Genomic DNA, 23620 nt, shown 5'->3' with positions numbered 1-23620 from the left:
ATTCACTGCTCTCTAACTTTCTTCACAACAATTTTAAACAGCTTCGCAAACATCAGTAAAAGCAAAAATTCAGCAACGATTGTTCTAAAAAGTACCCTTGAAAAAGACAGGAGAAATAAAATACAGCAAAACAATAGTTCATATGGAAATTTATTCCACATTCCGTATAAAAAGCAAGGAAAATCCTGCCACAATTTTTTCGGTGTACACAGGGAACAGTTACTCTTCTGTGCAAGGGAAGAACCGTTAACAGAGGGAAACGTGAAAAGAGTGATTAAAAAACAATCTATTATAAACTGTCGGACAAGAGAAATGGTTTGTATGTCGGGGTGAAAACATTAGCAAGGGTACAATTTCCCACCTAACGGGGATAAGATAAATCGCCTCTGAAGCAACCTCACCCCCACCCCCACCCACTGAGCAATAATTTAGAGGTTGTCTCTAATCTGCATGTTATCTCTACCCTTCCCACATCTGGGAAAAGACAAATGAATACTGTTATCAGCATGCTAGTCTGAGCTCAGGTGAACACAGGCACAAAAACTGATCTATTTGGTTCTCTATTACATTCCTGTTAATTTTGATACCAAGTTCTGAAATTTACCAAGCATAGATTGCTTGTGATGACAACAAATTCCCAGTGAGTAGCATACTGAATAAGGTTTTAAATTTTAAACAAGCACGTTTTAAAATGCTAAAAATCTGCTGTTCGGGAAGTTAAAGTGCCAGGAGATCTTATATACATAACCTGAAGTTGGCTCCCATGAACTTTCGTTATCATCAAATTTACATATCGCGTGTATTAACCAACATTACACAAGTCTGTAGAATAAACTTCCAAATTCTGGCAAATTATCTTGAATCGCTAAGTGGTTCTCTATTAACTCCAGGTCGAGACCTAATGATTAACTTGGTAGAATTTGCAAAAGATGGTTACCTTGTAAGAAATTGCAATTTGAATGTTTAACTTGTAAGAAGTTGCAAGTCAAACGGCTGACTTGTAAGTTGCTTGCGAGTTCATTCCGTTCGGGCTTAACTCTTATTAGTTAATTCAACATAACATTCTTTCATTTACCGTAGAAAGCGCGAGGGAGTTGGTTGCTCAATTTGGATAACATGATACAATGCGACCCAATTTGGCAAAACGATTACTTTTCAGTTTTATCAATTCAAGTGGTCCTTTTGCAATTCAAGTAATAAATAGTAGATCTCAAATGACTTTAACCGACTGCTTTTTAAAAAGCATTTCTAGAACTTTATACCCTTACTGAAATTGATTGCAATTTCATCTTTATGTGTCAGCATTTTTCTCATAACAATTTTTTGTCCTCCATTTTGATACCATTTTATGAATTCAATTGACACTTTTCCAGACTCAATTTTTTTTCATTTTTTCATTCATATCTTGCGACTTCTTTGTTTTTCGCTTCAATATAAGCAGAATGGTTTTCATGTTATAACTTATATTCTAAGAACTTTCGGAAGAATATTTTTTCAAATGGTTACCTTGTAAGAACCCTGGGTGAGTCCAATGGTAAGTTTTTGAGAGCCTTTAAGTCGAATGGTTAATTTACGTAGAAACTGTAAGTTTTTGGAAGAAGGTTTTGCAACGCGGTGCATTGCCCTGTAAAATCTTGTAAGAAACTTCCAATTTCTTACAAATTAATCAGCGAATATGTATATATATATATATATATATATATATATATATATATATATATATATATATGTATATATATATATATATATATATATATATATATATATATATAAATAAATAAATATATATAGTTTTTATTAAAGATATGTTCTTAGTTCGCAAGGTGGTGTTATCTGGATCATATTTCTATAAATACCAAAATCGCAGGCAAATTCGACAAGGTCATAGTCAACCCTTTTAAAAAGTGACCTGTTTTGCTATGTTACAATCATCACCCCTGTATTTTGGGTAAATTAATATAATCCTTCGTACAATTCTCAGCCATTATAAAACATCTCTAAGCCCTTATTTGTGTGTGTTCTCTTGCTTCCTGGGTTGATCTAAGTCTCTCAGACACTGTTTTACGATTTAATATTTGAAACAAAATTCCTACAGCACAGTTGGGGAATGCTTTCCACAATTCTGTCTGTTGAAACCTGTAAATGGCCCAACCTAATTGACACGCAGGCTGTCTGAAACAACTTCAAATTTTGTTTATGTTACTTCCACCACCCCGCAGTGCAGTTAATCAAGGTATAAATCTCTATTATAACTAGATTAATATCTGCCTTGTCAGACAGCCCTGTTGTAAAGACTCTTTTCATACCTCTGCAACTCGGTTAGTTATTATTTCACGAGAAAAGGTTTATGTTTTCTTTCCACTTTATGATCAAAGTCCCTTTTACTCAAAACGAGGTCTTTTGATCACAGTTTCTGCAAGGAAATCGAACGCAGAAATTTACAACCCAAGTATGCTAGAACAGGTCGATTTCAAACAGATTCAGTTCCTGTAATATCTTCCGTTCTAGATTTCGAACAACCTTCGCTCGTTAAAAATTTAAGAAGATATTAGATAACATGGAACTTGAAAATGTACACAAGCGTTGAGCAAGTCTCAAAATTTGAGCATATCTGAAAATTAATATATCCAAGGTAGACTAGATTCACAATGAATGCATGCAGAATTGAAAATTGGGGGGTCATTCCCAAAAAAACATCCCCAGCAAAGAGAAGAGAGGTATACCAATTTAGTAAAGAAGTCTATATCGGTAACGGGCAAGTCGAATTGAAAGTTTTTTGTTTTCCAGTACTGGGTAAACTTAAGCAACTCTTATAAATCCGTCAATTCGTTTAGCAGAACTTGGACAAAACTTGCAACTTGATTGCCAACTAACTCGTCAAAGCTAAATTTTTAAAGCCAACCCACAAAAATCAACCCAGAACCTTACTGATTGCGATTTAATACAAATCCGGAAAATACAATCTTTTGACATTATAAATTTGAAAAAAAATATGTTCAATATTCATTAATGAACGCTTCTCAAGACATCTCAAGTATGTAGCCGCATGTTGAAGTACGACCTTCAATTTCAAATAAGGGAAAACATACATGCTAAAGATTCAACTGATTAGGCATCTGTTACTGTAATATATGACGAACACATTATCAGTCTTAAATTATACGATATGTGAAACAAAAACAACGGAAGAATTCTCAATTTTTGGAGCAACAAATTGATGATGAAGGCTTCTGACTGACTGGCGCGTGTCTCTGTTTAAGTGCTGTGTGTGAACACGTGGTGTATGGCGTTTATTTATGTTAATGTTGAGGTTTAACTGTGTCTAATAGTGAATTATTAACAGTGAGGCACCAAATGACATTTTTTTATAAAAAAAGCTTAATTTTCTGTTATCGTTCGGAGTACCTCCACAGATGGAAAAACAACTGATAAAAAAAACCTATTTTAAAATAATTGCAGGCTTTTTTGTTCTTAGTTTAAAAGCATTCTGTATTTGATATTGGTTCCGACGGGAGATGGAACATATAGTCGATTCGACTCAAAACGAACGAATATTCCGAGACGAAAAGTTGTCTTCCCATGAAACCTCATCAATGTTTGTTGACTGAGAATCTCAATGGGATCTGAGAATGACTGTTGTTTTCAAATGTTTTTTTATTCTTTGCGAACTTTAGGGTTCAACCGGTCGGAGCAATTTTTTTAATAATAACAGAAAAATGTTGGGCCAATTGCTTTCAAATGAAAGAAAACAGAGTCGGATTTTTAACCTCTTACAGTAGCGTAATATGGCTAAAGAAAGCTTAAAATTAAGTTATTAGAAATTAAATAGGCCACCAGTCAGATTTGGCAGAAAGTAGTAAAAGCATTTTTGGCGTGCCTTTTAATTGAATTCTGCTAGTTATCTGCGGCCATATAAATTGTTTTTCTTTCGAAATTGTGCATAGTCGATTAATTCAGAAAACACAAAAATTAAGATCAAGAACAATGTTTCAAATTTTGTATTGCATGATGCAAGTGTCATTTCTCAGATTGTGGATATTTTAAATTTTATTTCTACAATTCTAGACCTTTCTGGTAAAAAAATATTTAATTATTTTTTGTGTAAGTTCAAAAACTCCAAATCCAAAGAAATTCGATGCCATGAGGAAGCGATAAGTATTAAAACACTTATTTGGTCATATGAGTGAATGTGTAGGACGACAATAATCATGGGGAAAATTTCGACTGAAAAACTTTTATATTTATCAGAAAAAAAGTAATTAAGCTCAAATTTTCAAATAATGCTGTTGAAGATGAACTCGCATAGCTTGCGCTGAGAAATGAAATTGCTTCAACTTCTAAAAACTGAGAGGGGAACTCTCTTTGTCATCCTTGTCCATTTTTGTCCACTTTCTCTTGTCAGAGAGACCGTTTAGTCGTAGTTATAATTGTTAAAAAGAAAAAGGGGGAAAATAGCAGCATAGCAGAAAGGTCATCTTCAGCGGCCGAAGCAATAAAATTTCTTCCTATGACTCAGCAAAATACGAAATACTTGAGATGCAATTACAACCCAATTCTTGTTACAACCTCCGTTTCTGGTATTTCAACTCGTGAGTAGAAAGAGCGGAACCTAACTTAAAATTAAGTTAAAAAATTTTGCTTAAATAGGTCTTAGACATATATCATTGTCTTTGATTTTTTCCCTATTGGATTGAACTGGTACATAAAGAGATCCATTATTGTGTGATCTGGTGTAAACCCAGTCGGATTCCATGTTGAAAAAAGTAAGAGCAAATTGTCATCGATTGAAATTGTTTTGCAACGGAAAGAATATAGCGAATATACAGCTACAAAAGCAAACTGCAAAAACAAAGAATCCTGACAGAGTTTAAACCACTGAAACGAGCTGGGTGGTGTAAAATTTTCCTGGTCACAACCCAATGGGAGAGCAGCCGTTACAAATGCAATTTTCCAAACGCAAAAAGTGAGGACTGTTTACAGTTCAGAAATATAGTATGAAATTTGTTTTAGTTCAAAATCGCCAATTTATTGGCAAGTCATTTGATATCTGCAAGGAAATATTTTTTTTTCTCATCTAACTTGGACGTTGTTCTGAGATGCTTTTGGCAACCTATTGATAGTTATTTTTACGATGAGGGCGATTACTTACCTCTGGGTCTGGGTACCTGGCAACCATGTGTTGCATCCTGGCCAGCTCCTGTTCCAACATCTCAATGCACCCTGTCATCATAGTGCCCAGCAGACGGAATTGTGGGTGCAATAGTAGACACTGTAAATTTGGACACATAATGGCTTTTTGCAATATCAGGCAGAAGAACCAGGCTCAGGTCCCGGACATAGCAGGCAATTTTTCTACTTCCTCATAAAAGCCTGTTTTCTATGATTTCCCTTTCAGGCTTTCGTATTTTTTAACGTAACTGTATCTAAAATCACTTTTCACGTTTATATCTTTATATACGTGCGGCCATGATTTGTGTCACTGACCTCATTTCGGATATGGGGTGAGATAAGGTCACTGCAGGTGTGAGCCATAGTTATGGCCCTCTGAGCCACAGTGGCTATGTCCTCCCTCAATACATGGCTGTCACTCCCACCCAACGCAGCCCAGCCATGACTGGCACCCCCGGATGCAGTGGATGAGAGGCCCCCTCCTCCTGTCCCTGTGGTTGTGGCCACCCCTGTTGATGTTGAGACGGAGTTATTATGGTTGTTTTGTGAGGTGCTCAACGTGGCGGGGGTTGTGGTTGTGGTTGATGACATGGGGGGGTGAGGTCCCCCACTTCCGACACACCTGTTATGAACAGACATCATTAGTTTTAGATGATCCATGATGTCCTCAAACTCCCATACGCTCCCGACATCATGGATCCATGATCCATGATGTCCTCATACATACGCTCCCGGGTTGAGGACGCAAACGTAAATGAGCTCTGACCACGGAAAAAACTTGATTTCTGCAATTCTACAAAATCTGGAGGCAGACCAAAAATATGAAAGGACATTGCAGAATTTCACCCCCAAAAACTAGCTGCACTACAACAAGGCAGTAGAAACAAGAACAAAACATATGAATTAGAAAAACCATCATCTGAATCGACATTAGCATGCAAATCTAGTTACCAGTGATATTTTTTTAATGAGGGACAAAATAAGTTCAAAAACCGAAATTAAAAATTATTGCTCTATCCTACAGGCACCATTAGCAAAATTCAGAAACAGTTTAAACCTAACATGAAAAGAATGATAGTAAACTACACGCCAACAAAATTTTGGCGAAGAGAAATGTTTAATTTCTACAAGGATGAGGCAAGGCATTCGGGAACTTTGGAGGGATACCAAAAAACAAAAAAGTACCAGAAAAAAACAGTTGGGCTCATAGAATTCTCGAATTCTCTGATAACATCAGGTTCTTAGTTGGACTATAAAAAACAAAAGAGTTAAAAATTAGACGTTTAGAATAATTTTACGTATTTCAAATCACAAAAAGGTATAAAAAAGACAAAATATGAAGTTAAATTGCTGATTTTCTGCATAATCAATGCAATTCAAAACATCTATTGAGTGTTTGTCCTTTGCTTGTGTTTTATTGACAATCATTAGCCAATTCAAGAAAAAAACATGGGCTCAATGAGTTGCATTCTACTTATTCGATCTAAGAAAACTATCTGCTATTAGCAAGATCAAGGTGTAAAATTTTGTATTACAGTTGATAATTCCCGAAGAAACATTTAGCAGTCCATGACAAATTTTCAATAAAATTTTTCCTCGAAAGGTTTAAACTTTTTAAACTAAATTCTGAATCCTCCAGGGAGTAAGTTGAACTTTTTGAAATCAATTGAAACATTCACCACTCTCTGCTTAATTTTTTTCCACATCTTTTAAAAATCTCTTCATAATTTTATAGCATCGCGTGGACAGAAAATTTTTTATAGTTCACTATCTCTCAGTTCACCGATTTTCAGTTTGTAGCTGCTGATATATCAATACACAAAAAATCGTTTGAAACCACTCTTGCTTAAATGTCTGCGCTTTCAACTTGTGCATTCATGTTTCTATTAGAGCTCAATTGGTGTCTTCTATATATCACTACTTCAAAAAGAGCTGAAGGGAAAACTGAGAGGAATAATGAAACATAAAAAGATTAACGTTCGAAGGAAATTGAACAACAGCCACAGCAATTTCTTTCAAAGTGGGTGTTATAATTGATTCAAGTTCTATTTGGCATCCAAAAAATACGTATATGTTTATAAAATGACTCCAAACTTATTTTGAGAGCCATTGTAATCTTATCTTAAAGCAACTTTCGTGCTGTTCCTGTTCTGTTAGAAAAAAGAGTTTTTTGGTGCCCATAAGGTAACTGTTTCATCTATAAGCATCTATTTACAACATTTGACGCGTGTAGGACAAACAAAAACAACATTTTAAAGTATTTTTTGACCATTTCGTAAACAATATATAAATAATTAGTCGTATTAGTCGTATTTGTCAGTAAAAAGCTTCTTTTAACAAAAACTTTGCGTCATTCTATGAGTTTCTCTAGGTTAAAAATTTTTATTTTTTTCTGCTGATTTTGAGGATAAAATATGGGAAATATGTAATAGAAATTGATCTTGTTTTAGAGAGCACTTTGTTGTTTTTGTATTGTTCATCGTAATCTTATAGGGATCAAGCGGAGAATTTCAGGCTTAGAATTTTTGCTAATTGCCAGATTTTAGACAATGAATAACTATTTTGAAGGTAAAGATTTGTGCTAGGATGTTGAAAGCAAATATAATGTTGTGCCTCTATTTATTTATCAATTTTAAAACATAAGACCTATAATTTTGCTATGCACTTCCGATGAGCTTCTGAGTTTAACCTTACCCGGAGGTTGGTGGCAGAGTAAATCAACACTGAATCAGTTTAGAGCCATTCTGCTTTTTAGGATGGCCAGTACTCTGTTCATGTCCCAATTTACACGGGTCAGACTTGATATTTGAGTAAAATTTACTGCATGAAAAATAATATGCTCAACTTAACTCCCGACAACAAGGTTTGCTTTATATGGGATTCGAACTTCCGCGTGAGTACTTCTAACATTTAATTTGCACAGTAAGTCGTAACCACTATGCTCAATGGTCTTTGTGGTAATTACCTACAAACTAGCTTATATATAAATAGTGTGTATACTACTATAGTAATGACCAGTTCTAAGCTACAAAAGTATGACATTACTCTGCTCAGACTTAATTATAGGGTGTGAGTAATTTTCAGACTGTACGGGATAAGTTTAGCCTGGGCTAACTCCATGACCTCAATATAATCATAATGAAGAAGAAATTTACGTAAAGAAGCTTAAAATATACTGAAGATGCAATGTTTCAGCACTGAATGAAGTTTTAACACTTGAAATGTGCTGGTTCAGCGCTGAAATGCTCTGAGACTTATTAAGTCCGGGTGTTCACAGTATCTTGGTGTATTATGATGTCTCTGACAGATATTTCATTTGATGACATTAGAAAAGCTGATAGAGCAACAAAACCTTTTTAAATACTCGGGTGAATTAATACCGCTTGACGCTAACTGAGAATATTAATCTTGTGATCTATTTGAGCATCCTCATTGACAAAAACGTTATAGACAAAACGTCTTAGAGAAATGGACAGAACGGGAGAAAGGGTTATAAGAGATGCCCAAGTTCCAGATTGTGAGACCAGTGATTAGAACAGTAGGCTTTCAAGTCAAAGGTGCTGGTTTGAAATCTATCCCATCAATTTTTATAGCAACTGCGCCTAATTTGACCACAAAAGTCTGCGAAGTATAGTTAACTTATGGCTGTAAGCTGTATATCTTTTCTGATTTTATATAAATTTAGTGGTTATAAATAAATAAGGAAATTTATCGTCGTCTTTCGTCGTCTTTCATCACGCCGAAGAAACTCCCTTTGGTTCCGACCTTCGTGCGACGATTATGCGACCTCTGGTCGGACATTCGTGAGGTCATTGTGTGGACTATCGTGCAACCTTAAACCTTTCCAGACCATGTAATTCTGGAAGAATTTTTTGCCGAATACGTTTGCCCTGATGTATCGCTGTACAGTCGTGTTATCCAAATAATATGACGAAATGAAATAAACCTTTGAAAGACTGTAAATCCTTCACATTAACGCACTATTATCCGAGATCACTCCGGCCTAGAGGACCTCAGCCTGCCAAGTGAAAACTGTACAATTGTTAAATCAATTTTCTTTCTATTATTAATCTATAGGTACTGATCACGACGTTGCCTATCCTTTCTTCTTTTATCTCGCCTATCATGTCTCTTTTGTTCCAATTATTTCAAGTTTCAATTATTTGGTCTACTTGTTTGGTTTCTTTACATGATATCAAAAGTTAAAACTCATTCCCGTTTTGTTTTCATTTCAAAACCTTATGACTTTACTAAGTGATTCAGAATCAACAAAAATAGGGCACTTCACACAAATCAATGGAGAAGTTAATACTGGGCATCAACAGGTGCAGACCTGACAAGGTGTCTGAGAGTGGCGACACAGACGTTGAGATCTTCCACAATGCGTCTGGCATGGTCCACGTCTTTCTCTGTAGGCACCTTCTGTCTATACTTCCTCGGGTCCAACTTGAAGTTGAGCACTATCCTCTTTTCAATGTTACGACTCAAACGACGCGATGCCATAACGATCAAGATATTTTAAGGAAAAGGAATGGAATTGACGAATTTGAATGTCAAAATGGCGCTAATTTATAAGTTAAGTTTTTTGAACTGTGTGGGCGCCTGGTACGAGAAAAGCAAAGATGCCGCCGTCAATGATTACCTTTCAAATAAGTAGAGGGTTTTTAATTAGTAACTAATTGCCAAACTAATCTTTAATGAATGATGGCGTAAACTGAAATTCGGGTAAACAACGTTAAATCAACGCAAATCGTAGCGTAGCTGCCGTATTGCTATATATAGTCAAACAGAGAAAAATGCCGGGAAAAATTGGTAATTTTTCCCAAATAATTATAGATGCTCTGAGAAACACGGATAACTTAATTACACATACATTGTTCTTATTTCGAGGCCGTGCCAGTTCTAAATACTTTCACGGCAGACCTAATAAAATATATTTTGTACATGTCAATTGACGAACCGTCGACAAAGATAGACAAAATAACAATTTCACAATTTCCTGGAAGAGAGGCTTAAATTGTATACAAAAACATTGTGAACAAATATTATTAATGCTTCCAGTGGTAAACAAAATAAATGGACTTAACGCAGCAAAATTAAAAAAATAAATGCACAAAAAAGGAGCGGAGAAATAATTAGAGGCGAATTAAATATCAGTTGAAATTTATTGATTTTAGTGATGAAATAGTCTGCAATAGAAGGAAGCTATGCTTTAAATGCGTGTGTGGGAGTTTTTAAACAAATTTTCATCTTAAAAATGGTTGATGAAAAGGCTGATTGTCTAGCCATCAGAACCTAAATTTAGGCACAACATTTAATTACGACCTCAGAAATGAATTTTTCAATAAATTCAGTTCGCGTGGGCGGAAATTACGAGCAAGAATTTATTCTGCTTGTTATAACTTTTTCAAACTTTGAACAAATTCAAGCAAAGATTAACAGATATCCTATCAAACCGGTTTGTTTTCACAAAGATCAAAGGCGCTGTTTCAAGTAAACATCTGGTCATTTCAAATATCAGATTGATTTTAAACCGCAAGTTTAAGAAAGCTTCTCAAGTTATAATTTGTAATAACTGAACACAATTATTAACTTAGTGTTGAGGGAAAGTTATGAGCGTTTTGAACGTTTCTCTGAAAGTTGCTCAAAACCAATTCCTGCTTGTAAGAAATAAAGAGCAAACGTTGATTCAAAAGTTAGTAAATCAGAATTCTACTGAAATAGAATGTAACAGATATATGCATGGACTGCGGTTTTGAAACTTTTCCCATCACGCTGAATTTGATATTGGACATTTGAAGCTGGGCGGATTTGAGGGATTTGAAACTGGATCTGACATGACACAGGAAGGCATTTATCCAATGAGCTCTCTGAAACAGAAAGTTTGAACTTAGTTTAGAGCTTGAAATGAAACAAACATATACTACAGAAAACACATTCAATGTTCCCTAGCTGTATTTTGAACTTGTATCAATGTAGATTAAACGGAGGAAAAGAATTTAATATTGAAACCATAAATGCTTTTTTTCAACAAAATTCTATGATTTTGACGCTAATAATCAATTTATTCAGATCAAGCTGTAAGTTTGGGGAAACGAAAAAAGTGCCCACTTTGGAGCCCACAAATTTCCACGCATTTTTGCAATAAAAAGTAATTTGTTATAGAATCTAAGGATATGTTACTCAATCAAAACAAACACGGCACTCAGTTCAATTAGAGTCATCAATAGACTTCAAAAAGCCTAGTCAACTGATGCCTTGTAGAGGTTTACAGGTATTTAGCAGGAACTCCTCCTTCAAACTTTACCAAACTTTAAATATGACAAATACAAGGCGGCTCGGTAATGTGCGATGGCACATAAAGTTCCGACCCCACCCATCCACAATTTTGGCATAATTGTCTACCAAATGAGGAACAGATAAAAAAACCCAAAAATTATTTTTTGGGAATCCCAGAAAACCCAAAAAAGCCCAAGTATTTTTCAAAAAAATTGTGTATGAACGATAAGACAGCTTCACAACCAAATAACTCAGTGAAGTAAGAATTGAACCATTAGATTGCTGTGATATGCCGATATTAACAAAGCGAGTCAAGACGAATAGCAAAATAAAACAACAACAACAACAAACATTAATTACATCAAAAACTTTATGTCCGTTTTAAAAAACAAAATTTAATAAAAAAGTCAACAGACCGTCAGATAAACCAAAAACTAAACAAAATAACTTATAAATCACCAGAAAAGATATGGACCAGTAAAAAAAAGGTTTTGGTAACAATTGGACAAAAAAGAACAAAAACAGTAATGTTAAAATATTCGCAAATTTTTTTAAAACAATTAACTTCAAAGTAATGGAAACCATTAGAAATCAAGTAAAATATACCAAAGGCTTACTACTACCACTGCTTCTACAGAAGTGCATTAGGACCTGTCCTTATTCATTTTTTTGTGCGGCTGAAAAGAATAATAAAAAACAACAAATAAAAAATCAATTAAAACTTGCCAGAAATTGCTGTCAATACCGTCAAGCCATATTTTGGCTCTCAAAATATATTCGACTGCGCCTTCTTCAAACACCAATAAAGTAGTATGTGGCCATTTAAAAGTGAGACTAGGAAAAAAGTAGACAAAAAAGAGAAAAGGGCAAAATAATGTAATAATTTTGATTTTTTTTTCCAAAAAAAATTATATCCAAAGTCATGAAAAGGATTAATTACAAAATGAAATTTTTAAATAGGGTCGTTTATTCATCCAAAGGAAGCTTTTAGCTCTGCAATTATCCAAAATATGTCTTGCATCTACATAAAGAACGTCAAATATGGCAAAAATCAATATAATTTTCTTTTTTTTGTGAAAAATCGGTGTCGAAGTCAGTAAGGTCATAGCGTATTCATTGAAAAAACAGATTTTGGAACATCAATCCCTTTTGATGACTTCCATTGAAACTCAAAATGTCATATCTGAGCTATAATTAATGAGATTAGGTAACAAACAGAAAAATAAAAAGAACAAAATTGCGAAGTTAAAAAGTTTTTTTTTAGTTTTGGAAAACGATTGTTTTCAAAGTCATGAAAGCCATCAGCTATCTATTAAAATCAGAATATCGGCTCATCTTTTTTTCCATGAAAAGCCAGTGAAACCAATCACTATACATGAAATTTCATACGACCGAAGCGACAAAATTAAAAAATTCAATTAATTTCTTCAAGAAAGAAGTGTCGAGGCCGTTAAAACGATAATCTATATCTTTCAGGATTTTGATAAGTTCAATTTTGCTTTAATTTTAACGCTAATAGTGTGATATGAGAACTGTCAATAATGTGATAATGTGACTAGAAAACGTGAAAAACTGGCAAAAAATCTATAAACAAAAAAAATCTAAAATCTAGTAGCATCGAAACCAAAAACGATAACTTCAGGCTTGAAACCGCAATCGAGACTAAGTTTACAAACAGTAGAAGGAGAAAGCATTCTTTCTTTGCTGACACTAAGCTACAAGTTGACCAAATTAGGAAAAAAATAGAGGAAGATTTCATTAAGTCATTATTTATTTAAAAATCAACTAATTTTAAAAGCTGAAACGATTATATACTCTCCAGTGAAAAACTAAAAACATTAGCTTAGGAGGCCAATTGGACCTATCACTCCTGAGCTTTAATTTGATATGTTCTGTTCTTTATTATTAAAGAAAGGTCTTTTTTCGAAAAAAAGACCGACTGATTACAATCCGAATTCTTTTTGGATTGTAACAGTCCAAGATTGGCCCAAAACTAGCCCTGCTAATTCTTATTGTCCTTTTAGAAACAACTGATATTTCGAATGTTGTAGATATAGATGATTTGTTAGTTGAAAACTCAAAAATAAATTCTGCATTTTTGATAATCAACGAATAAAGTTAGCAAAAAACGGCAAATTTTTAATTACAGAGAACTCTCAGAGGAAGTTGAAGTAGGAATAGCCCCCTTATGAGTCTAAAAAGATTGTAGCAGTGTTGTTTGGGGGTGTAGTGTACTGCTGGCAAATTGAAACAAAGTGGACTAAAGTAGCTTATTTTGTGCTGTTTTCGATGAAAAAAGCTGAACTTTGAATACTTATCCAGAGTTTTTGACCAGAAAAATTAAGTCAGAATAATCAACAATGCTTGTTTGTCTTTAAAAATAAACTCAACAACACTTTTTTAAAAATTTTAACAATTTTTAGCAAAATGGACGAAAATTTAGGCAAAAATTTTGGAAAACGTGAATGAAAACAACGTGAATTCACTCTACTTTTCTCCGAAGTTTAAACCTCTATTACTCCCTGTAGAAAACAGAAATTAAAAAAATCTTTTTAATTCCCTATTCTACGGTGGACGAGCTTTCTAACGATACCAGTCTCAACTCTCTACGATTAATATATCGATCGTCGAAAATTGACTGAACAAAAAAACCCATTTGAGTATATAGTTCCTCCCCCCTCAAGAGGGGTCGGAACAATTTTTCATAACTGAGAACAACAAATATACCATACGATACTAACAAGTGTAAGGATAGTTTTCAAAAAATGAAAAGTTTGACAGTATTGGCAGTAGTTAGGTTTGTACTTGAGCACAGTTTTCTGAGAATTTTGTTACACTGACGCAATTTACTAAGAACTAATTCACTTCAATCGCAAATGGTGCTTCATTTTCTTCTTCAGAAAAACTGACGCCCAGATAACCTCAAAAAAACTGTTGACTTCGTTGACTTTCAAGCTTCCCGATTCATTAGACAGTTGCCCTTTGAAACTAAAAACAACATCTCCAGAGGTAACACTACTTCATGTGCTGAGAATTGTTGTCTCTCTTGCGAGAACGAGTTGCTAGTTTACAGCGTAACTTTATAAACAAAAAAGATGAATTTTCATTCGTCTTTAAAAATCAATTAGAACAAAATTTTGAAAGATTTATGCAAAAAAGATTCTTCGAAGATCTTTATTTGATTTTGCATTCTCTCGGTATTCCTTTACTCATCAATTATGCGAAACTATTTGGAAGATTATTGAAAAAAGAATTCTTTGGAGTCATTGTACCGAAATACATTGTGTATATAACAATTATTAAATAACGACCCCTTGTGTTCCTAGATAACCTACAAACAAAAAAAGCATGCAACCATTTTCTAAAGTTCTTCTTTGTTTGTTTCGCAACCCTGTTAGGACTGCTTTCGTTGTTCATAATCTTTTTATCCAGTCAAATTCCTTGCCATTACTCAAAAATCAGGCTGTAATTTTAACCAACAAAATCCACTTGAAAATAATTTAAGTGGCGTTGTGTTTTCATTACTTCATCGCAAATAGAGTTGAAAACCAAAAAAAAACAAGAAATGAGAAAACGGATGAAACCAAAAGATAATTTTCTGAGTTTTCTAAAAATTGTGAGTATTGTAATTTTCGGGAAAAAAATATATTCGGTCATTGAAACAATATCAGACAAACAGATTTGATTAATTCAATCATGTTTTCATGATTACGTAAAAACAATTCCAGATTATCAAAAAAAAACATCAAACTTAAAAAATCAAAGAACTGATAAAAAAGTGTTCTATATTTTCAAATTAGACTCAAAATAATTTCCACATTTTTTTACTTTTAACAAATTGTTCAAACTATTTGACTTAAGTCATTCACGTTCCTGGAAAAAAGTTGAAGCTCTAAATTTTATTTTTTTAGTATTTATCCCTTATAAAACTCTGATTAACGCTTTAAAAAGTCTGTCAGATATATTCCATTCAGAAAAAAAACAACTATATTTATATATATGGAGTAATAAAAATTTGAAACCTCAAAAACAAAAAAATAACTCTTATGTAATTAAATAGTAAAGTTTGGTCAATCTTGTTCAATTAAAGCTATCGAGTGATATCTATTCACTTTTAGATATGTTTAAGATCTACTTTAAATGACTGTGAGTTCTTTTTGTCTAAATTTTTCGTTAAAGTATATATAATTCAAAGTACATCATAAACTTACTGCAAATTAATTTTAACAATCAAGTTTTTTGTCCACAGAAATGGTTGAGTTTGTGGTTTGCATCAAAGAAATTACATATTAGCTAGGTGAACTCAAGATCATTGATTCGATCGATATTCCACGAATAACGAAAATATTGCTACTCAGCTGTCCAAAAAAATTAATTGAACGACAATTCAAACAAAATGGATTTTCGATTGTGCGTGATCATGTCTCCGCTCAGTTTTATCTTCACGTGAAACGGGGGGGGGGGAGACGGTGTGATTTATTGTTTCGTGGGTCGCGAAAGTTTTTTGTGCGAGTAATTCAGCAACTCAAATTAAACCCAACAAAATCTCGCAATCATATAAAAAATCATGCAACTGAGCTTGTTATCACCTTTCTTTGTCACAAAAATAACGCAGTGTTTCAAGTGAACGTTATGCTTATTTTTGATGCATAAAAATATTGAAGTACCTAGACACCACAGAGAAGTTCTTATTTTTTAACTCAAATTTTAAGACCTACGGCAATCGCAGACATTTAATAATAAACAAAAAACGAAAAAAAAGCAAAAAAGAATAAAAGTCGAATAAAGTTTGGACTTTGATTTAATTGTTTTTAAATTGGTTCAACAGAAATTTTTCACGCATGAAGAACAAAGATCTTTCGAAAAACAACAAACCAAGTCAATTTATTTTGATTACGTATAATTTTTTTTAATGTTCGAATGATTTCAACTCAACAGACCTAACTTGACCGTCAGAATCCACTTCTAATTTCTTCCGAAACTAAGACTACGTGTAAAATTGAAGAACAGCTCGCATATCAAGCGCTGTTTTGTGAAGGAACCGATAATAGTTGTTTATAACTATAGTCAACTTTATTTGTTTTTGTTTATGTCTGCTTAGGGGTGTGCTTCCAATAAAGATATTTGTGTAATATTGCTCTTGTAAACAAACCAGGGCAACTTGATACTGGGCCTCGAGAAAACCCTGAAACCCAATTGGTGCTTCCAGAATATCCTCGAATTTTGAATTTTTTTTCTAGCGTTCTCTAATTAACTGAAAGATTTTTTCGTATAGCATTTTTGAGGATGCTGTTGCATAAGATTTCCTAACAGCTCATCAGAACAAATAAAAAAAAGTTACGTTAATATTCTTTTATATGGTCATAAGAAGCTGTACATTTACGCAACAGCAAAGACCGTTCTACAATTTACAGATCTATAGCACTTTTATTTTAAAAATTTCCTCACTGAAATCAAATTCACTTCGTATAAAGCTTCTAAATAAAATTTTTGCATCACATAAACAATGATTACATACGTCTTATTAGCAGCGCGACGATATTGCTTTACAGATTAAAAATACTAATAAAAGTTTAACACATCGAAAAAAAACTGGTGATGAAAAGTTGGCTCAACTAAAGAAATTAATCCAGAAATACAGTATTTTTTAATAAAAAACTATTTAGAGATATAAACAATGAGCTGATACAGCTGCGATGAACATTTTGTGCAGGTTGAATTTCATTTTTAAACACAAAATGAGTATTGCCTCAGTCAAACATTATATATGCGATAAAAATTTTAACATGCTAAGAACAAAATAAACTGATTTTTTAACTTCAATTTCTATCCAAATTGAAGTTTCTACTGTAAATAAAATAAACAAAGAAATATCTAAAAGTCCTCTCAAAATCAGAGTAACATTGAAGAAAATTTTGCCGCTATAAGCATAAAATCTAGTAATTTCAATCTATACAGAAGCAGCTGATTGATAGAAAAGATTTCAAAATTTAACTACCAAAAAATGAAAACAAAATCATATGTTTACATAAAAACTAGATCCACAAACAATTCTGACAATTCTGTGTATCTCTTTTTTTATGAAATTGGCATGAAAAGTTCTGGAAGACGATTTATTTTATTTTTACTCCATTTGATGATTTTAAAGAAAACAATTTGTTGTCCCTATTCTCAAAGATCTTTAAATGTCTCAAAATCTGTGCAGCAATTTAATTTCAATGACTGCAAGAAATACTGTGATCTTTTTTGCTTTTGATAGTAGTTATAAGAAAAGCATCGAAAATCCAAAATGCAAAGTCATATGCATATTCTATGAAAAAAATATTGGAAACTGGTGTCAAGTTTTATGCTGACTTCTTTTTACAACAAATTACAAAATAAGTGGGAAATGTTTCCGTTCATCTCGTAGCACTGACGAACTTCAATGATTTGAAACTCTCTGTAGACAAATTTTCAGGTAAACTCTATCTATTCTAAATAGAAACTTAATTCAAAATTAGAAATTGCAGTTTTCATTTCGATTGCAATCAGAAAAATTGTTTACTGAATTTGTTTTACAACAAAAAAATTGATCTGAACGTGACTGAACACGATTAAAATATTGTGATATTTCGCCCGACTTCAAATTAACAAAAAAGTATTTCTCATAGTTAAGAAGAAATAAAAAAAAATGAATCTACGAAATTTCACAATTGTTATGGTAAATTTGTGAGCTAAATTTTTAAGTCATTTTCAAATAGCTGTAGGAACAAATTAATTTTTGGATAGTGCATATGAAGCATATTTTTTACTGAATGTCAAAACTCATCAGCTCGTTTTAAGTAGTGGTTAAGTGACTCTGCTTGAAGTGACTGAGAACTTCTGGCGTTTATCGAAAACCGCGAAGCGGTTCGAGATAATAAGTCAGAATTTCGAAGTGACTTCTGCAGAGTCACTTAACCATGCTTAAAACACGAAACGCTCATGTTTTAAAATGACGAAATTCAACGAAATTCAACTTCTGGTTAAGTTGAAACTTCTGGCATTTTGACTTCTGGAACTGCAGACTTTCGGCCTTTCAAAATGTGCACGTGAGTGTTTTAACGACTGTTCCTTACAATTAGATACAGATCAGAAAATTATTTCATTAGCTCGATTACCTTCGATTTTTTGGAAGATTATGTTGTCAAAAATATTCAGGGGATTATTTCAGGATAGGGCTAAACAAGTTCAGAGTAAATTTTACTTCTGATTAAAATTCCCTACAACCTTCTACTGGAAACATTTAATTTTAAAGTTTGTTTGACTGATTAAATGTTTCAAGATATTCGTCTCCATTTGAGCTTGTAAACTTTTAGCGGGATAGAGTAGCGAGATAGAGTAGCGAGATAAAAAAAAATAATAACGCATAAAAATAGGTCCGTAAACATTATGATAAATGGCCCAATTGGTATACTTTGTGAGTCATCTGTACTTTTAAGCAGAACAGATGATTTCTCGCTGTTTTTCGTGTTGCAAACAAAAAATAGTTATTATGGCTCTCGTAAAATATTTAAAAAAGAAATCTCACCATAAAATTGCTGTTTTAGAGTCTAGCAGGAAGCAATTTTAACGAGAAGTTTTGGATGGTGCAAAGAAAGCATATTTCTTCCTGAAAAAGAAAACTTATCAGCTCTTCACTCTTTATTACTACTTTTCCTTTACAATTAGACAAAGATCCAAAAAAGTTAAGATTTCATTAGGTCCATTATTTTCAGGAATTTCTGCGTAATGGTATGCATGAAAACATGCAATTTATCACATTTTAAAAATCATGTAAGCAGAGTTTTGGGAAGATTATGTTTTCATGAAGTTTCAGAAGATTATTTTACCTCAGATTAAAATTCACTTCCAATCAATGAATCAAAATGTTTAATCTTAATGGTTGTTTTACTGATTAATATTTTTAAGTTTTTGTTTCAAATTGCGGCTTGTATACTTTTATGGGTTTCAAGATTTGAAAACTAATGCATAAAATATGTTTTAAACATTCTGAATTTAAGAAAACTCAGTAAATTGAAATGTTTTATATTATCTGAACGTTTGAGCAGAGGAGATGATTTTTCTCTGTTTTTATTTCTTTGTGTTCGAGAAAATAGTAAATAGGGCTTTCGAAAAAGTTTAGATAAAAAGGGAAAAATCTCACCACAAAATTGCTGTTGTAGAGTCTAGCATGAAGCAATTTTAACGTGAAGCTAGGCTCAAATCAGCGTTGTATACGTAGTTAATCTAGAATTGCGTTATATTTGATAACAACTGAGGCAATAAATAGATAACAATAAAGAAGACAATATTTTTTACAAGCACAAATCTTACCTTTTGCTTTTGTAGATTAAAATGTAACGTGAAAAAATGAACCCAAGATGCAGGTAAGTTAAATTTAGCCCACTATAGAGTAAAAGCAGCGTCCACTCTCAAATTCTACCAATTTTCAATGAATATTTCGATATAATCGACGCACGTAATGCAACACAACAATATAACATGGTGGGTTAAACAGAATGTAGCTGAAAAAATGGGTAGTGGTAGTTTAGCTGAGATTACAGTAGTATGTTGGATACTGTCCCCTTTACCACCCATCGACCAGCAATATATAGATAGGGTTTTAGTCTAAAATTACCACCGCAACATTTTGGGAAAATTTAACCCGGCCAAATATAGCCTTGTACTTGAGATGCGCGCCCTGCCTGCGAGAGTGGACCAATATTTGAGAAAGGTTTTTGAGGTATAACTGTTGTGTCGTATGATTCTACGGCGGCTATTCTTTCTATATATTTAGTCACACTTTTACGCACCACCGTCACCGACTGTTGCTCTGTGTCTATGTGTACATGTGTATATATATTTTCACTCTATTTTTAGGCTTAAATGTGGACCCAAAAAACGGATAAAAGGAAAACCCGCTTTTAATTTTGCCCCCATTGGGTGGTGTGTGAACACAAGGGGTGATATGAAATTGGAGGAAAAATGAAAAATAAAAAATACACGAGTAAAATTTGTAGAGAAAAATGGTAGACAAAATTTCAAAGCGCAATTCAGCATAGAGTAACAGCAAATTTAGCATTAAAACAGAATCACAAAACAGAGCAGAAAAAAAGTGAAGTACGCAATAATGGTATAGAGAAAAACGAAATTGAGAATAGAGAGAGAGAGAGAGAGAGAAGGAAAAATTGGGTAAATTTACTACTAGAAGTGAAGGATTACAAGTCTTCTCTTCTGTGTAAATCTGATAGTCCCCTTTGTACTACCTAATCTCTCTTTTTCTCTATTTGACTTGCTTCACCCGGATTTGCTTTCAAGCTCCGGCTCAAATCCAGAGTAAACTAAAAGCAGGGTACCCTTCTACCACCATTACTGCTATTGTGCAACACTTAGTTGTACTGGTAAAGAAAAGAAACACATTTAAGTATTAGCGTACAACAACTTTGCCAAGCCCAGATTATATCAGAACACCGCCTCACACCAACAATCCACCCCCCCCCCCCCCCCCGCCACCCATTTTGTTGCACCCTTTCCTTCAATCCAACCTCCCATGATAACCCAATGAACTGCGCAAAAATAAAACGCTGTACAACTTGTTTTGGAGAAGACGCTTCACGCATGCATAGTCAATCCAAACCCTATACTTTTATCCCCCCCCCCCCCAGTGTCCTTAAAATCTTTTCCCACCCTCCTATATACTAACTTGTCTCAATCTAGGTAGCGAATTTGTTTACAAAGAGAGAGAAAAAGAGAAGTTTTGAGAGGATTTGTAGGAGGCGTTCTGTTCCAATATCGATTATGGGGAGAACTTAATTGAGGTAAAAATCAATTGTGGGTGAACTTGATTTAGAGAGGCGTGAAATCTCTCGTTGCCCATATTGACAATGTGTTTGTCACCTCCCTCCCTTAGCAGACAATTGAGGATATCATGCTGTCTACTTTCTACCCCAGGAAAAACACCCTTTTGGACAAAGCAGTGGACAATTTTTACAATTATTTCTCATAATGGATCATTTTAAAACCATAAGTTTTTCGCTTTTTGTATCATATACTATGATGTCGGACACAGTTTTTTTTCAGATGTGAATTTATTTTTTTACAAAAATTTGTTAAACAAAGTAAACCAGTTGTTACATTACAAATCATGCACTATTACACACTATTTCAAAGAAACAATTGGAAACCACTAAAATATTGTCCACCCTTAGTGTTTCTTGTTTCGTGTACGAACTCATCTGAGCATATACTAGTTCTAATAATAGGTTTGAGTTTTTGAAAGAAACAACACTCCAAAATACCTCATAAGACTGTCTAGAAATTCACATGTTCTGATAATTGATCCCTCACAACAAAAGAAAATTTCTTGAAGTATGCTTAGAAAATGAAGTCTTAATTTTTTTTAAAAAAATCAAACACCAAAAAATGATGGCAATATCAGTTCTTAATTACTCCAAACTTGGTCTATTCGGCGTTTACAAAAGAGATATCAAAGTAACACAAGCAAAGTGTTTTTACACAGCTTCCAGTGTTCCACAAATAAAAGTAATCGATATAGTTTTTCTTTAGACTTTCGACCTACATTTTGAGATTTTTTCTAGTGGCTAAGAGTGAATATTTCTGCCCCCCCCCACTTAAATTCTTAGAGTGAATTTTCTTTTAATTTTCAAATCTTTAATTTTGCTAACGTTTCTATTTTAAGAAATTTTTCCGGTTTTTATCGATCAAATTTATTTATTGAAAAAACGACCTGTGAAAAATCACAATCCCAAAAGCCAAAAAAATGCCATGAACTGTCGAACATTAAATTAATGATGAAAACGATTACAACTGACCATTGTCAAAACTTTTTGAAAAATACCGAGAAAAACTCACAGTGATACTCTCTGCAACGCTTCTCGTCATATGTAAACAATTCTGTAAAAATGATTAGTCCTTATTTTTAAAAAAAAGATGTACATTTTATTGAAGTAAATTAAAACACTAATAGTGAAGCAGAAAACAGACCAATTTCGATGAAAAATAAATTGGGAAAAGATTTTCACTTCTTCTGAATTTTTTCTCTCTCGGTTTTTACCTGATTTATGTACAAAAATTTATGTGGATCCAAAAGAAGTTTATATGCTTAAGTTTTTGCAGATGTGCTTCCGGATGACACAGAACGAAAAACGTATAACGTGCTTGTTACAATAAATGTATTAAATCATGCATAAACTTACCTAAGTCTAGCTTACAGTTTTATACGACATTTTGGATGTTCGCATTTAAATTTGCGTAATGTTGGAATTTTTACAGATACAAAACAAACAGGTGAACGTCTTTCTGTGTGTAAATTTTCGTTTGAATTTGACGAGTAACTAACAAAATAGGTAAAACTAGATATTTTTGAAAAACTTTTAAGAGAGAAACTAGCATTCCAAGAAACCAATTTTTTCTTGTGGAAACGAATTTCATAAAAAGAAACTCTGATGAGATGTATTTCTATATATTTTTTACAAATAAAAAAATTCACATCTGTATGTGATGGCCATTCATCGGTTGAACAAGAGAAAAAAAACGCAAAAAAATTTCCCTTATTATATGAGGCCCTAAAAACTTATGCTCAAAAGCAATTTGTTATGTCAAAAAACAAACTACAAACGAAAAATATTGAAAAAAAAACTATTTATAATAGAATATATCTTACACAACAAAGATTTAAAAAATGGGCGCTTTTTGAGATAATGTAATGGCAATGTCGAAAAGAGACATCAGAAAAAATTAGCACATTCAATAAAATCGAAAAACAATCCTATTGTGGATGTACAGGTGGAGGAACAATAGGCAAAATCATTGTACTGCTGTGCTTTTGCACTAATCACCGAATTCAGGCACTTATCAAAATAATCAAGGAAAAAAACGATTTCAAATTTGTCCAAAATATCTTATCTTAAATCCGTCGAAGAAGAACTATTTAGGGCAATTAAGGCGCAATGTTTTAATTTTTATATATATATATATATATATATATATATATATATATATACAAACATATATATATATATATAAATATAATGTTTGTATATATATATATATATATATATATATATATATATAAATATATATATTTATATATATATATATATATATATATATATATATATATATATATATATATATATATATATATATATAT

The 23620-nt window shown here is 33.0% G+C and overlaps 1 protein-coding gene across 6 annotated transcripts in view; it reads right to left on the bottom strand.

Moving 5' to 3' along the window:
* LOC142345855 (uncharacterized) overlaps positions 1 to 23620 on the bottom strand; it is a 66654-nt gene that overhangs the window by 20130 nt on the left and 22904 nt on the right. For 4 of the 6 annotated variants that reach the window (XM_075398275.1, XM_075398273.1, XM_075398271.1 and 1 more), the window contains 3 exons: positions 9503 to 11039; positions 5485 to 5791; positions 5150 to 5269 (listed from right to left, as the gene is read on the bottom strand). In XM_075398275.1, the coding sequence (XP_075254390.1) occupies positions 5150 to 5269; positions 5485 to 5791; positions 9503 to 9672 (597 nt within the window). In that variant the 5' untranslated portion in view covers positions 9673 to 11039. The other 2 variants (XM_075398274.1, XM_075398272.1) reach the window with 2 other exon arrangements.

Source organism: Convolutriloba macropyga, chromosome 9, assembly GCF_964194025.1.
Source record: "Convolutriloba macropyga chromosome 9, txConMacr16.3, whole genome shotgun sequence".
NCBI lineage: Eukaryota > Metazoa > Xenacoelomorpha > Acoela > Convolutidae > Convolutriloba > Convolutriloba macropyga.
Note: the sequence above shows the minus strand (reverse complement) of the source record. Positions and strands in the feature narration are given on the sequence as shown.